The 17,729-nt window shown below is 41.8% G+C and overlaps 1 protein-coding gene across 2 annotated transcripts in view; it reads right to left on the reverse strand.

Moving 5' to 3' along the window:
• The window catches only part of LOC116040903 (plexin-B1-like), a 71,513-nt gene that overhangs the window by 36,755 nt on the left and 17,029 nt on the right, over positions 1-17,729 (reverse strand). Inside the window, exons 2-5 of one of the 2 annotated variants that reach the window (XM_031286634.2) lie at positions 17,127-17,214; positions 3,264-4,137; positions 2,729-2,968; positions 1,308-1,490 (exon numbers count right to left, since the gene is read on the reverse strand). In XM_031286634.2, the coding sequence (XP_031142494.1) occupies positions 1,308-1,490; positions 2,729-2,968; positions 3,264-4,127 (1,287 nt within the window). In that variant the 5' untranslated portion in view covers positions 4,128-4,137; positions 17,127-17,214. The remainder of the gene's footprint in view (positions 1-1,307; positions 1,491-2,728; positions 2,969-3,263; positions 4,138-17,126; positions 17,215-17,729) is intronic. The other variant, XM_031286633.2, reaches the window with a different exon arrangement.

The raw sequence follows: 17,729 nt of genomic DNA on the forward strand, positions 1-17,729 counted from the left end.
ACCCCACTCAATGCTCGCTAATTAACACGTTATAGCTTGTTTGACGAATCAATATGAAAATTAAAGTGTAAAAATGATAAGTCTCTGCTGGTTGCCTGGCAACATCACGGTGATAACAAGATAGGGTTGTGTCTAGATGGTAACCTAAGATTTGCACAAGTCTTGCAAAATGGCATTGACCGCGAATGGTTAAATTTAGGATAACTCGTCGGGCAGCAAATCTTGCCAGAGTTATCGCAAATCTAGGGTTACTAACCAAGAAATAATCCAGCACCTAACCCCCCACACAACTTTTCATTTTCACACCGGTTTAAAATTCGGATTAAACAAATATCCGAATAAATGAATTATTGATTGTTAATTAGGAAGCTTAAAATGTGTCAGTAGGAGGATTTATTTTGCAAAGAAACTCTCGCACACTGTCTAACTTGGAAAAACACACACACACGCACACATAGAGTCCTGTATCTGGATGCTGTGGAATTTGTCATGCTGTGATACGATAATCCTGTTACAATAGCTTACTTCAGATGGCTACACGTAGTGCTGCTTTGATCTGCTACCTAAAAGCACTATGTCTGACTCTACGTCTCCCTCTCTCTCTCTCTCTCACACACACCAAACACATGGCAAAACAGACCTACTACATGATAACTCCTCGAATACCTCACAGCAGAGTTTTATCTACAATCACCCTACATCAGATCTACGGAGATGTTTTAAAGGTGGCGATAGAGAGCAGTTTTGGACAATACTGTACAAAGCAGTAGTCAGACAAACAAGGCAAGGCTAAAAAAAAAAATCTTTTTGTGAAATGCATTCCACCAGTCTTCCAAAAAAACGCCTTTAAAACATTAGCTCAAAAATGCATCACGTTTAACTCTCCAATAATCACATTCTGCGCTCTACAGAACAAAAAAGCAAATGTATTAGGCATGGGATCATGGTGGTATGCTAGTCTGTGTATGTTGGAAAACTGTCAGCGTTGGAATGACTGGAATCTTCCAGGCTGTAGTTGCGATGCATAGTCCCATAAGTAGATGGGAGCTGGCACAAACTTTTGAAAACCAATCCCTGAATATAGTTGTAAATGTTTTATGTAGTGTGAGGTGTGTTTGCTTAGCTGGGAAATGATCCATAGACATTCTTGGAAGAATTTGGCAGCAACATCAATAAGGGCAGGGCAGTATGAATCACAAAATTTAGTAAGCTCTAGTAGTTTGCTTCCCACCCAGTGCATGCTGGGGCAGGCCTAATGGCCAAAAGAAACTGGCACAAAAATCTAAGTATGACATAGGATGTTCTACCTTGTGCAGAGTCCCTTTGGAGTCTCCGAGGAAGGCAATGCTGTGTCCCTCTCTGACACTGACAGCCACAGCAGTGAGACGGGCAGCCGAGGTGTGCCACACGGCTTTAGACGCCAGCGGTGCCCGGCTTGCCATTGGACTGGGGGTGTGGTCGGAGCCGCAGGGATAGGCCTTAAGGGTATTCTACAACACATGACAGAAAGTTTTGAGTTGTTTGTTGATTTTATGTATTTATCTGAACTGAACGCATCCGGATTACATTTATTTTAGTGATCTTAATACTTTGGACTAACAAGTTCACGTTCACGTCTTTTCAATTAGTCTTCCATTCTCTCCTAGTATTGCCTCAGAGCCTTTGAATCCTCTTAATTCACCGTAAGCAGATTGCACCATAGATTAAAGTAGACTTATAGAGACACAGCCAACTCGCTCTTTTGGTTTCGCAAAACAACCACTCTAAATCCTGTTTCTGGTTAGTCTCTGAACTCTGGCTCCACATAATTGGGCCTAAAGGAGGAAGTCGATTGGGACATCTTATATGTAATCTACGCAGTTTGTTTATTAAAAAAATAAGATTGCTTATCGTTGTTGCAAGGGAAACTGTGATCTAATACAACCTTTCTTCATTCAATCATCTATGTTTCTTTCAGCATCTCCTTGTCTTCCTCTAGATTATTTAATTCTCTCTCCCTGTCGCTTTGTATGCTAGTCTTTCTATTCCCATATTTATATTCCAACCCCTTTCTCTCTCTCTCTTTCTTTCTCTCTGTCCTCTTATGTCAGTTGATTAAAAACAAACTCCTATCCTTCCTTGTCAGACATCATTAAGCAGCAGCACAGCTGATTCAGGGTCAGCTTGGTTTATTGATCCTTAACGATCCCATTAAATGGCTCTGAGGGCTGGCAGGACCTGAGCGGCTGCAGGGCAGCAGAGGGGGTCACTGGAGGGCTGCAGCTGGGCAAAGCTACTCCTGGGGCATCTGGGAGCTCTGGGCTTTTCAACGAGGGCCTCATTACAATGCCTTCATTCTTCCGGTTACTAAGCTTAATCTCGGCAATCCAGTCATCCCTTGTTACTGTGCTGTTTTGTCTTTTTGTGACCACTGAAACCAATTGAGTCAATATACTTAAGTGCGTAAAGACAGCAGGGAACAATTCATCCTGATGTATAGCCCTAATGTATATGCATATGTACTACACGGCCAGCATCCATGCTGTAACAAGCATTCAAAGTAGCATGCAATTCTGCTAAGGGGACCAAAGAGAAACTGTAGTTTGATGAGCATGTTAATGACAAAATCATTGTTTTAAAGCCCATTGCTCCAAAATCTTTTCTCTTCTTCCATGAAAAATAACTAAAATAAATAAAATAAATAACAAAAAGACACTTAACCCCCCTTCTTCATCCACTGCATCCTTACCAGGGGCAGGTTGGCACAGCTGGACTTGACCTCATACTCTATGTAGGCCACCTCTCCTCTTCCCTCCACCCGGCCATCCTGGGTGTAGCAGAGGTCACGGGTGGAGTCAATGTGTTTGTCAAGCTCATCCAGTGGGTAAACGCACAGAGCTGAGGCATCCAAGGGATTGTTTGTGGAGCCGCTGCGGGTGGAGAAGACTCCCAGCAGATCCTCGCCTTCCCGGCCCGCACCTTGTCCCACCTGTTGCAACAAAGGCGTGGGAAAAACTCAGGAAACTTAAAACACAGCCAGGATCAGTGTAATCTTGATGTAAACCCATTTCTGAAAGCACTTGAAATTCATACACTCTGATGACCAAGAAATTCAACCATATTTTGAAGGACTCATAATAATAAATTGTATTTATGGGTGTCTTTCTCAACACTCAAGGACACCTTACACGCACCTTACACGTACAAATAATAACAGATAAAAACAAATGACAGCAAAGAATAAGCAGAAATACTCATGTTGATAATATTTTGGGAGAAAGTACCTGGGCAGCTTGGAGCAGGTTGTAAGTCCTTGACGGAGAGGAAGGGGATTGGCAGACAAGAGGAACTTCCACATAGGAATAGTAGGAGGTGTCGTCCAAGCACACTCTGGCAGCATAGGTCCGGTACTCCCTCGATGCAGACTTGATGTCACGGCGGTAAAACAAGAAGTACACATACGCGCGCCGTGTGAATGCCATCACAAAGTGATGGTCGTATTCCGACAGACGCCCAGCCACGGCCAGCTTCGCCGTCTCCTCGTAGGAAAAGATGGGTTCTGATGAAAGGTGGCGGGTGGAGATGGGCGGGTGGCTGGCAGTGTAGCCCCTACCCACATACATCACTGTCCTTTCCCCGCCACGAAGCCCAACCACCAGCCCTACGGTTGACACCGACGGGTCATTGGCTGCAACATACTGCGTATCCACGGGCCTCTCGGTGGAGAAGAGAACCTTCTTGATGGATGTCAGTCTGCGTTTCTGGCAGGTGCCCTGGTGGATGCTGCCGCAGGTGATCAGCTCCAACGCCTTTGGATCGACCAGAAGTAATTTGTTGTGATTACTGGTTCTTCTGGCTTGGGGACAGTTAAACTCGGTGACTGGGGGAAGGCAGTCTTTGCTGTCGCTGACGGGACCGGTTGTCTCCTCTTGCTCTAGCCGGAGTCCATCGGCTCCGTCCAGCTGGAAGAGGTGGTCCCTGGCCCCCACGTACACCGTTCCCACAGAGGGGTCTGGGTGGAGCACCAGGTGCTGGAATTCAGTGTCATTACGGGAAAAACAAGGGTAGGAGCGACCATGGGCTGTGGCAAAGATGATGAGGATGAGGAGTAAGAGCAGGGTGGAGTTCAGAGCCTTCCCATGTAGCATGGCAAATATTCTGAGGAAATAAACAGAGCAGGGTTAGAGACCTGCACGAGCAGATATTTGAGGTTAAACATCAACAGTCAATAAGGCTAAAAGCTGCTTCCATATAGTTGAGTATAGTGCAAGTTTAAGAGTTTTAGAGAGCTTAGAGTTTAGGCTGAGAGAAATGTTAAGATGTGGTGAGAACCTCTTAAGAATTTAAGCTAGCATGAAATTACCATGAACGCACACGCACACATGCACGATCTGAAACACTGTGTTTTAGCGCCTGTCTTTTATCGTCTGTCTCTGTAAGCATCTGTGCTTTCGGTATCTCTGTATTGTCACTGCAGCCGGGGAATGACCCTAACAGCAGCGTAGTGCACTTTCTATATTGTACAAAAGTCCTGACGGCTCGTTTAAAGGCACAGTTTCTGAATACGGGCTGTGGGCATTTCACTGTGGATTGAGCATTTTTATACTTTCACAGTATTTATATAGCACCTGGACCTGCTTTATAATCAAAATACACATGGAAATCACACTTTTTACAGGATGGGACCTTTAAGTCCAGTTTTCAAGATTCAACATACACTCTTGGGAATAACATCTCACTATCTATGTTCTTTATTAAGCTGAAGACTTACTTCGCCTTATCACCTGGAATCAAATCCCATTCCTTTCCTCTCTGCCTGCGAATGTTGGCAACACGGAGGATTATTGTATAAAAGTAGAGAGAGCGAGACAAAGAGAGGGACAGGACTCAGAGTTGGACGGAAGCAATATTCAAGATGAGTGTAACATTACCCATCAAAATGCTACAACATCTAGAATACGATTAGTGTTTATGACTTTACCACTATGTAGAGTGTGTTAATCGGAATCAAAACACTGGCAGCCACAGTATCCCTTTACAGCTGGAGCATTCAAAACAACAACTTTCATTTCCCATTTCCACAGCCATCACTCAACACCTCTGAGGAGAGTGGTTTGTGGACACTGAGAGCCTTCGCATTAGAGAGAAAAACCCTTTAATTATTGAACAGATTCCTCTGGCCTTTCGCTGACCTCACTGAGAAGGGTCACACAGGAATAAATAAATAAATAACTCCTGCACTAGGGCTGCTCGATTATGGAAAAAAATCATGATCACGGTTATTTTGGTCACTATTGAAATCACGATCATTTAACACGATTACTCATTGACTTTTGGAAAGATGTTAAACTTAAAAAAACAGTGAACAAGTTAAACAAATCAACAGTGAAAACACCTAGAACTATGAAATTCCCCTTAATACTTTTCCTATTGGAACATTTTTTTTTCATTCAGAACAGAAGACCAAATAAGAATTTACTTGCAAAAGGTAATGTGCAAAATAATAATTTTTCGTGATTATTCTGTTTTTGTTATCATTAGGAGCTGAAATCGTAATCGCGTTCGTAATAGTAACATTTTCATTAATTGCACAGCCCTATCATGCACACCACAGTGTATGGAACAAGCTTTAAACTGGGGATGTGTAAGAGCTCTATACACATTAGATATACCTCTGTCAAGTATTATTTATGCCCCAACTCTCTGCATAAGGACAGAGGAAGAAAATGTTTAGAAAAAGCTATGTCTATATTCGACTGTGATATTAAGAAAAAAAGTGCAATATCGTTTTATTATTACCTTGCAGTGTGAATAGATTGCTAAGACATTAGACATGCAGTGCCATCTCACCTAACTGTCGACCCCCTGGGGCTGCAATCAGGACAAAGACGAGGGGTGTTGAAAGGGAGGAAACCGGGAATCTGTGGATGTGTGTGTGGATGTGTGTGTATTTGTGCGTGTGTACATAACCAGGGGCCATACAGGAGCAGGTGCATGTGTCTGGTAAGTGGGTGAGTGTGTCTCAGACCTCCTATTTACTTATTCATGAGCAGAATAAGAAGTAAAATAAGTGATAACCTCCACACCCACCGAGCCCACTCTCAGAGGACTTGAGTCAGATGTGTATGTGTGCGAATGTTAAGAGGAGTGGCCATTACACTTTGTTAAACACGGCTTGAAAATATATATATATATATATATATATATATATGGCTGGGTTTACCCAGTCTAGGTATTAGTCTTACCTATCACAGACTTAGAAAACTTCAATGTCCCCGAAAGGCAATTTGTTGTACAGTACAGGCATATTGACACATAATCAACGACACAAACATTGAACCAGACATCTACAGCGCTATTTATCTAACACATAACATACACACATCAATAAATAGAATACAGTAAAAGGAGTATATTGCACAATATCATAAATAAATAAAATAAAACTACTGCACATTAGCCTACTTCACATCTATTCCTTCAGTCATACCCCTCCCTACATCTTATTTAATTGGGTTATTGCCATGGGAATGAATGAGGTTTTTGCTCGGTTGGTTCTAACGTTAGGATATCTATATCTAATATATCTAATCTACAGATGTTGAAGCAACACCATGTAACACCACCGGGGCCACAATCTATAATGGAAAATGCTCACATTTAGCATAATGTACATTGCACAAGTAGATAAGAGTCATAAATCAGCTAATAGATGCAAAAATGTTAGTTATACAACAATAAAGTTTAGTACCATTAGCTAGCATTAGCCTGCATAAGCTAATGGTCATACTAGACCAAATAAGGCTGTAGCAGGAACACCCATTTGTAAGAGAAAGTTATTGTAAGCGAGTTATTGCTTCTTTCAAAAGTCTAGTCATTGTGCTAGATTAGTGTTTTGGCACTAAGGGGAGAGGGGTTTCATTCATTTGTTTACTGCTGGATGGAATGAGATAGGTTTATACTTTCTAAAGCACATCTACCTTAATTCAGGGATTTCTTTAAATTACAATCAAAAACAATTAGTGGGTCAAGTACCTAGATTTTCTCTGTAACAGAGAGCCTGGGAACAATTCTAGACAAATTCTCACTGCTATGTTGAGCAGGCGTCCTCACCTGCTCTTTGACCGGCTAACCACATATTTATAGCATGTGGCGACCCCATTGCCATGGGAACTTCCTCTTACCAAACAGCAATGATGGCTTCCTATGAGCTACAATGAGATCAGACTTGATGACTGTGGTGTGGGACAAAGTGGAGGCGGAGGGGAAGAACAGAGGCACGAGAAAAGCAGCTGTGGTTGACGTTAAAGCCGAGAGGCAAAGATATTTCTTTCGAAATCCGAGACCTATTAAGGCAATGCAACATTTTCACTTAATTCATCAACTAAATGATGAATTATAGATAAATAGATAGCTCTTTCCATAATGGTCCATTTAATTGTGAGGGAGTCTTGAAGGAAGTTTGTGGATTTTCAGAGGCAGCTTTTAAGCCTTTCAAGCTTCAGTAATAAATACAAATCCATCATTCTTATAAGAGAGCTTTCTAGAGTTTCATCTTTATTTACTACATCTGGCTTTTGTCACAGTCGCTCTTCTACTTTTACTCCTACTGTGGATGTGTTTGGTAGCAATACAAATAATACCATTTGGAGAAGCAGAGGGGCGGTTTCTCTCATGCTGTTCACCAACAATCTCCAGAGTTCATCAGTTGTGTCTGGTATGCAGCATGTTCGCAATGGGGCACAGTCCAACAACCTATAAATAACCTCTGGTAGTTAGACTGTCAACCAAATTGAGGAGGGGAACTGGTGGTCAGAAGGCAAATATGTAGCAAATATCCACATGCAAGCAACCATAAATAAACATATTTGAGTGATTTGCTCAGAATTTTAGTCCTGTTGGCAAACAGGAGCTTTACTACAATTCTCCACCAGAATAATGACTTTCTTTTTGGGGTGACCATTCCATCAACAGTAGCAGAAGAGTTGATATAATATATATGTGTGTGTGTGCCAAGTCTATTTAAAGACCTCAATATATTTCTCAGAATGTGGTCTTTTCAGTGAACTTTTGGCCTAACCATTCCTATCTGTCTCGTTTTCTCTCTCTGTCCATGTTTATTAATCACAGAGAGAGTCTGCTGTGCAAGTTCATTTCTAAAGCTCCTAATGAGCCGTGACAGCCCACTGAACGCCTAAGACCCCATAAAATATGTGGGGTCAGCAGCACAGGGACAGTGGGGGATATTGGGCCCGGAGCCATGGAGCACTGCCTTGCATTGTTATGTTCTGGTGGGTCAGCTGGGTTTCGCCCCAGGCCTCTAACTCTGCAACACTGGCATCTCTGGATCCCATCCAGGGAGTACAGTAGAGAGAGTAGCAGAGTGTCTGTTTGAGATCAGCAATGGCCACACGCAGGCAGGAAGATACAGAACAGGCATACATGTTTGCCAGTAAACAATTGGAATTGATTTAAAAGTAGGTTGTAGAAAGAGTTGGCATGTGTTTGGGTGACTTTCATGAGACTGATAAAGTTAAGTTGGCAACAATGTTTTTTAAAAAGCCTGAAAATGCCATTCTTGGTGCCTTTACATGAAAATAGAGGTATTTGCTGTGTGTCTAACACCGGATGAGACTGTTGATAGTGAAGACAACATAAAGAAAGTTAAAGAACGACTCCGTACGTCTGATGACATCTCAATTACCACTTTCTGTAAACAGTGTCACTGATCAGGTACCATACAGCCATCTACTGCTGCGGTGGTGGTGACATCAACATATGCAATCCGAAGCTGAACTATCAATCTAATCCTATGCCGTAGATATCTATGGCTGGACTCCTGGTAACCATTTTGTGCCCAGCCTGAACCCATCTTAAGTGGCAACTTGTGGATCATGCATTGGTTGTGCCGTGTTTCGTTCGTGGCAAAATTAATACAGAAAAGGAAGCTCTATTGGCATTTATTTTAAGTTTGATGGTGGTGTGACAGAGCTAATACGATGGCTTCTGTGGACTCTCCAGTTCTCTCTGGTTGCTCTCAAGACAGATTTCAGTTGTTCAATGACATTAATTAGCTTGTTAAAGTTAAACAAAAACACAAAAGCAACAAGATAACTTACTTCAACTCCAGAAGACTACTGATCACTGTGACTGAAACAAACTGATTACAGTTGACAATTTTGCTGTTGGAAATGCTGGTATGACCGGTACCTGAGGATTCAATCAGACAGCCAGCAGTTCCTCAAGCCTGTTCTGCACTGATGCAAACATTTGTTCATGTGGTGTGAGAACCAAGGAAGAGAACAGACAAGCCCATCACACTTGGAACCCTTTCTGCCGATGACATCTCTAGCCTGATGGGACGACTGTGAGTATGAACCCGACTGAATACATAAAATGCATGTGTTACCAAGTCCACTTTTCCACTCTAGTTGAGACCAAACACAACAAACTGGAAGTGCGATTCACACCCTTCGTGTCACTTCCAATCCACATTTACATCCAGTGGGTACATTCACATTACAGTGTAGTCGCTGGTTCTGTGTTTCTACTTTTAGATAGTTAGATCAGTGAAAGCGCTAATATTATGAGAGGCAGATGTACACATGCTTGGCCCCTTTCCACTTCCGTTGCCTTCTTTGGGGTCAATGGCCATCTCCCTCCCCTCGGTTCACATGCAGACACAGAGGGTCTCTCTCTCTCTGTCCCTCCGGTGTGCTGAAGGGGCTCTCTGTCTGCTGCTGGAGGGAATAGTGTCCCTTTCACAGCTCTTCGACCAAGTGGCTGCACTGAACGGACACAGGATAAAAGCCACTTCCCTTGGAAAGAGAGTCTACACACACATCTACATAACACAACACACTTTTTCATGTGCACACACCCATACACACACACACACACTCGCTCAGCCCGTTTTATGACAGGATCTTTTCACCGTGGAGAAAGTTAACGCTCTCCCTGGGAAAAGCAGGTGTTAAGTCTAGCTGCTTGGTACAGCATGACACACACAACCTGAGATCCACTGGAAGGCCAATGGACTTTTATGTGCTATAATCTGTTATTGATAATCTTAATCACTCAACACACCAGCTCATTTTTACAAAATATGTTATCAATGCAGGCCAAAAATACATCCATTATAAGACAACTTCATCAATATGCAGGAAAAAAGGAAATAATGTACTTTAAAGTTTATTTTTATGGAGCCCTAAACTGTTCAACTTTAAATTATTAAATAGGCCAGAATGCATTATGAAAATTAATATATTTTTGAACTGTAAAGGGTTATCTAAGTGAAGAGAATTTTCATCGTAAGGTGCAACTGTTTTCTCTGAGCATATGACAACACGGTCTTTGACCTTCTGACCTGGACTAAGGGGGAGGAGACTAGGGTTGTCATGGAAACATGACAAAACTGGAACTGATGGCGCTGTAATTCTTCAGTTCAGTTCAACATTCAACAGGCTCAAGGATCAAAGAGCAGTCTAGAGGAAACAGGCGGTAGACGGACTCGATAAGACAGAGTAGGGCTGCTCCCTCTTAGTCGATTAGTCGACTAATCGGTCGTTTTGGTCTTAGGCAACTAAGATTTCTTTAGTTGATTTAGTCATGTTTTATGCTTTTTTCATGCTGAATGACTTATTTCCAAGAAATGTACAAGCACATCTCTGGTAAACACAAGAATTAAAGTGGTGCTTTTGCATGACTTTTTGCGGAGAAACTCAGATTTACAGATCTGTCGATTAAATCAACTAATCGATTAGTCGATACAATTGAATGAGTGTTAGTCGACTAAGAATTTCTTCAATCCAGCACAGCCCTAAGACAGAGACAGAGAGAGAGAGAGAGAGAGAGAGAGAGAGAGAGAGAGAGAGAGAGAGAGAGAAAATGAGAATGAGAATGATTGACAAAAGCAGCTGAGGCCCAATTTAACTTTTTAACCAGGGACAGGCTATGGGCACCAAGTGGCCATGAGTGCAGTAAAATATGGCCACTTAATAAGCATGTCTGTTATAAATCTAAAAATGCATGCTTGAATATAGGTTGATGGGAATACACAGTCCTCACAGCCTAACATACCTCAAAACTAAAATAGGACTATATAATAAAAAGATGATGATAATAATAGTGAGGAATGCATTTGTTTTTGCAAGTGTGTTCTTTCATCATTTGTTTGTTTGTGTGTGTGTGTGTGTGTGTGTGTGTGTGTGTGTGTGTGTGTGTGTGTGTGTAAGACAGAGCTTGTTAAGTGGCCAGTGGTCAGATCTTTAGAAAGAGCCTCTGCTGACAGTGTGGGAGCACAGCAGTGAAAGCAGCAGCCAACAAATCCGGCCACAATTACAGACCTCAGTTCTCTGGCCTCGCATAGGAGAGTCAGCCAGTCGGCCACAATGAATGACAACGTGAGAAAAAGGGAGGAATGAGTGATGAAGCAAAAACATACCGAAATTATAAAATACTTGCAGTTGTACAAAATGTCTGAAAGTACAGTCCCCTAATTGCCTACTGGCCCATGCTCTGCTTTAAGTCTTTTTGCATGGTATTTTTCGTGTAGCATTTAATCTGTTATCCAATATAAAAACTTAACACACAGAAACCTTGCACATTGAGTCTGAAAATTCGCAATACGAGACAAAATGGAGTCACCACCAGTGGCCAGGATTGCGATAGATTTGCACAACTCTCCACACACATTTGCAAATAATTTGCTACAATAATGATAAAACTTCAAAAACAAGTGAAAGTGAAGTGAGATCCAAAAACAGACCTGCAATTACCGCCTATGGCCCCAAAGAGAACAAAACCGAGACCTTCAAGATTGGAACTTTAAGCGTCAAATATACCAGGACCATTACTAAGCTGAGCTGTTACTTAATTCTAATGTAGAAGAAACCAATGTTGATTCCACTCATGAGTTGGAAATATTACCCTGATCCAGGGTAATATTTGGGAGATTGAGATTTCAAGCCACTATCAAATACACTGAATCTAATCCATCCCATTCATTTCCAACGCTATTACCATATTTAAGAGGGAAAAAATGACTGGAAAAAATGAACACACAAAAGGCATTTGCATTTTGTCTACAAAAAGACAAAGCAAGCTTAAATAGCTTGTCTGTGGCCAGTTTGGGGTTTGAATTCAGCTTGGCCATATGCTCGGGTGAAGCATCACGTCATCGAGGACGCTGGTATGGTCATTGTGTGGCAGAATGCTAAGGAGGTGGCAGTGGGACGTGCATGCGTATTCATTTGTTTGTGGATGGTCTGCATATATTACCACCTACGGCTTGTACAGCCAGATCTCCACTCCGAGTCTCTCTTTCTTTCTCACACACACACACACACACACACACACGGCCGCCTCTTCTTTCACAGCACTCAATAGCCTAAGAAAGCCCTTTGTGGTCCTTCGTTGTCGTGACGACGTGCCTGGGTCGAGTGAATAGAGAGTGGAGGTCTAGCTCTCCCAGTCTGTGGGCATTCTAATCAGCTTGTCACACTGTCTGTGGTCTAACAACAAGTCTTGTGCTCTCCTCTGTCCCTTGCCACGGCCAGAGATGCTTCTTAGCGTTTTCTTCTTCTTTTTTTAAAAGCACATTTTATGATTCAGAGAGCTCTGTGAAACATCAAGACAGATTTGCTGCTCTATTATTGAAACAGACAGTCGACAATGAAAAAAGTGCCATGTCCAGCCACTCGACCAATGATAGTGAACCAGAGTATTATTGCTAATATTCTTGAGGCTGAGGGTAGAAAATCTGGTCTACTTTCTGCCCACCCTCCAGTTTAATAAGTTGCATGGCTATGAAACATGCACTGTGCTTTCTCAAAGCCCCAGAATAAGCCTAAAAAAAGCCATGTATTCCCAGGGGAACTTATTGCTGGATCTTTGAGTTTGTAACTAGAATCTGAGAGTATGATTTGTTTTATTCATGAATGCGTTTGCAGCGCATGACCCCTGGCGAACCTTTGACTCATAACTATAGCTATGTGGAGGCAGTCCTGCGTACCCCTCTGTCTCACCCTTCTCAACAAATCCTCTCGCCTGTCTCCGTCTTTCTCCCCCTCTGTCCACCGTGCTTGGTATCTCAGGCGCCTATCTGGATGCCATGCATTTTCTAAGTGTTTAGCCAGGGATTCTTTGCGGCTGTTTTCCCTGCACGCCTTGTAGTGATAACTGCCGCAGACTTATATCATTACATCATTCCTTAACTAGGAAAATATACTCTAGGTTAGACCCGACCAGTTGAATTATCTTCATTTCATGTGTAAGCAAATGTTACTGTATCTATGGTCCATATTTTTCTAAAGGGAATAAAACATTTTCAGGACATATTTGTAAAAACACAACTTAGCCACCGGGAGCCGCCCACTTTGAGCTTCGTTTTGGCTCCAGAAACCTATGGGTGACATCACGGAGAATACGTCCATATTCTTTACAGTCTAAGGTTGAAACTAGAGCTGGGCCATATGGAAAAAATCTAATATTATTTGATTATTTGATATTTTTGACCATAACGTCAATGTCGATATTGTACTGATATTGTAGGGTTGACTATTGGTGCTTTCACAAAATATTAACACAATGAGAGTTTTGATAAATAATCACCAATAATGCGGATACAATGACTAAGTGGGTAAAGGCGAAATTAAAAACAGCTAGTAAGTCTGGTAAGTTCACAAAATTACATCACTTTACTGTAATGTAGCCTTAAAATCCAAGAAAAGACACCACTTGTGTTTATCACGATATGTATTACCATATCCAAAATTTAAGACGATATCTAGGTTCAAACAGGGTTGTAGTCAAGTCCACCTTTGTCGAGTCCAAGGCAAGTCCAAGACCAGGACTAGTCGAGACCGAGTCAAGACAGAGTCCAAAGAGGATCAAGTCCAAGTCAAGACCGAGTCCAAATGAGAGACAGTCAATACCGAGACAGAAAAAAAAAATCCTCTTTAAGACCACTCACTTACCTGTTCATACTTTATGTGATGTGAGAGACAGTATATATTTTACTTTAAGATGATCATTTTGCTTTATTATTTGTAATAATCAAAAAGCAAGTGCAGAGTAACACACTATAGGATCACATTAGGCCATGTTATTTACTTAAAATATAAAATTCTTGAACTTATGACTTGTCCTGGATAATTCATAGTACAAAGTGCTTGCTGACATTGTCTGTGGCCAAAATGAAAATGATTGATGCCTGATGATTGAGGTATATGATGCAGCCAGGCGTATTCAAGGCGACCAATCTCAATGCCTGTATTAGATGGATTTTGAATTAAACTAATACCTGTTTTCTGAACAAGAGCGCTTCATCAATGGTTTTGTTTTGAAGGAGGAAGTTACTTTAGAACAAAAACATATTGTGCTGGACTCGGTCGAGACCAACTAGAATATTTGGCGAGTCCAATGGCCGAGTCCAAGACAAGTACAAATCCAAATACCAACGAGTCCGAGACAACAGAAAAGCGTCTTGAGTCTCAAGTACTACAGCCCTGGCCTCAAATATCAATGTCGATATAAAATTGATATATTGCCCAGCCCTAGTTGAAACATATACGCTGCAGCCTGTAGATAAATGAACTTGAGCTGTTCGAATTGTAATATACTCCTAGTTTATGTCCTTATTGGCTTTAATGGTGCTTGCAGTCAGTTGGGAGCGGGCCCCTGCACTTGCTACCCTATTGGCAGCCAGATAAAAGAGCTGTTGTAGGGTCAGTTCTACTAACACACTGACTGTTCTGTCTGTCTGGTGAAAAATCAAATATCAGTGTGGGCGAATCCAACCTTTAAGGTCTTTGTGGATGTGGGTCAGCCCTGAAATAACTTTCTAATAACATTTATATGAGGTATATCAGGATGAATGTAAAATATGATGGTGTCTCTTTTGAAATCTTAATTGTGCTGTTGATTTAGTATCTCTCCATGCCCAAGACATTTTTTAAAAGCACCTTCTGTGTTTGTCAGCATTTGTTTCTACCCTTTGGTTGTTGGGGGCTACCTGACTGTTTAACCACAAGAAAAACATCATAACAACGCTTGGCCTTAATACCTCACTGGCGTGGCTGGTCAACTCAGTGTGCATGCATGCAAAGACTGCCTACTTTCATCCCAGACGTGTTTCATCTGCAGCCAGGGCACCCATGCAGACATAATCCCACTGAACCCACTAAAAAGGGACCAGTGACAGGCGTTTCTAATTCACATTTCAATACCGGATTGCATTCTACAGTACTCCAGGGTTTTTCGCTCATTGGGTAACTACCAGCGGGTACTTCCTAGTCCCAATGTGGTCCTTAGATAAGGTAGAAAGGGCTGGTTAAACACCTTTAAAATTGTAATTATTTCATGGACATTAACAAAGGCCAGCTGGAGACAGCTATTTCAGTACAAGGAACTCTATATCATTGATTGAGCTGTGTTGTCATAGGGTACATTTGCTCACAAGTGGAGTGGAACACCGCATTTAGAAAACACTAATGTAATACTGACAGTCTTTGATGATATCTAATGAAAAAGAACACGATTTAGAAGGATACGATTTAGAAGGATACAACTCCTCACAGAAATATTACAGTGATTTACAATAATAGGACATTAAGCTTGTGTTATTGTGTCACTCACCAATTAATAGAAAGAGAGTCTTTCTGACGCTGTACTACGCACAGGAGCTTTGAGCTAAATGCTAATGTTAGCATGCCAACATGCTCACAATCACAATGTTAAAATGTTAAAGTTAGGTATAATGTTTACCATGTTCACTGTCTAGCTTAGTGTGTTAGCAGTAGAGCTAAAGTGATTAGGGGATTAATCGATGAGATGATCAACAGAAAAACAGTCAGCAACTACTTTGATGATCAACCAATCTTTATAGTCACTTTCAAGCAAAACTGCTAAACTTTGTGTCACTTTGTGACACTACAAATGAATATAAACTAGACACAAAATGCAGTGCACACACTCTCAAATGATACTACACAAAGTACAAACATGAACAATACTACTTCACATGACTTAAATTCATGTCAATGACAAAATTCCTGTATTACTATTCATTATTATTTAATTCATCAACTACCTCCACCAAAAAGGTCATGTTTTCTGCTTGGTTTGCCTGTTTGTTCGTTGGTTTGTTTGTCTGATAGCAGGATTACGAAAAACTACTGGCCCGATTGCCATGAAACATGGAAGGGTGTAGCATTGCCCAAGCAGGAACCCAGTATTTTTAGCAGATATGAATCACGGGACGGATACACAAACAATGTTTCACTTCTGTTAACATTGCGAAATAGGGCATTTGTGCTGCATTCATGTTGTGTCAGAAAAAATCTGAATAGTGAATTCCCTACTGGGAACATGAACGCCCCTAAAGTCGGAACGTTGAGAGATAGGGCATGCCTTTGCAGTGGTCTGTGCTGAATGAATTTGTCCTAGATTGTTTCGAATGTTTTGTTGAGCCATTTCAATGACACTCAGGAAAACTGTGGTAATTGTTTTTCTGGAAAACAATTAAAATGCATATATTAAAGTCACATTGTCACATTTTTTAATTATTCCATTATGTGACACATTACTACTAAAAAAACTGACTTTTTAGTATGAAGCTCATAGCGAGATGTAGTGGCATGGCTGTGGAAAATACCCCGCTGAGTGACCAGTGAAACAGTACTGTAAGTGTACTGCAGAGGGTAAATGAAGACTACAAAATGCTCCAATCACAATATTTTGATCAGTTTCTATTCCCTCTCTTTTTTTAGAACGAAAATGACCTCAGCTCATTTAGCTCCCAAACTGGTGGTTTTGAAGTGTAGGCAGGTGGGAGTGATATCCTGGCCTTCTGTCAACAAGGCGTGTGATGGACAGCTTCATTAGAAAGAAAATGGACGCCCCCCAGAGACACGCCTTTGTACCCCCCCCCCACCCCTTGGCTTCCTGGGATTGGGAGAGAGGACAATCTGAGCAGGTCTTTTAGAGTGGGAGGTCTTCAATTGTCAAAAGCTTAATAGACTGTGCTCTCTCCATCTTGCTCAGGAACATGCATGTGAGAGTCGGATGCACTCGCAATGAACACACACACGCACGCACGCACGCACACACACACACACACACAGAGTATCCCTACTTGCAGACATTACCCCAGTATCTGAATCTCTGGCAGAAAATCAAAGATGATTGATGAGTGGAGCCTGGCTGTGTTGAAGGTCTGAGGTGTGTGATTGTGATCTGGGGACAAAGGAATCATTGCCAAAAGGTTAAGCATACGATAAAACCCTCAGGAAGGCAGCCCTGTTTGAGCCTAGATGTCATTAATCACATGAACCTGCTCTTTTCAGTTGTCATCTTTTTCAATAAATCACCGACAGTGTCATCGGTGTGTTGTGGGAGTCAGTTGTCGTAACATTCGCTGTGGTAAAAAATCCACCTGGAAGTCCAGTTAAATTAAATCGACCATTGACACTGTGCTACATTAGGAGACGACCATGCTGTGTCTTCAAGAGGGCGTGTGGCTATAAATCAGTCGATCTAGACAAATGCCAACCAAACGGCTCCAGGAAGCATTGAGAGGTCTTTGTTCGAGAAGGGGCACGGGCATGGACCCAACACTAATATGGCTAATGGCTTAGGGAACCCCACTGCTTCTTTAATTGAAGGCGGCTATCCTAAGTCCAGTGAGGAGAGAGCGAGATAAGAAAAGGGGGGAAAAAGAGAGATAGATTGGGGAGAGGGCAACGAGTAAG

Source organism: Sander lucioperca, chromosome 12, assembly GCF_008315115.2.
Source record: "Sander lucioperca isolate FBNREF2018 chromosome 12, SLUC_FBN_1.2, whole genome shotgun sequence".
NCBI lineage: Eukaryota > Metazoa > Chordata > Actinopteri > Perciformes > Percidae > Sander > Sander lucioperca.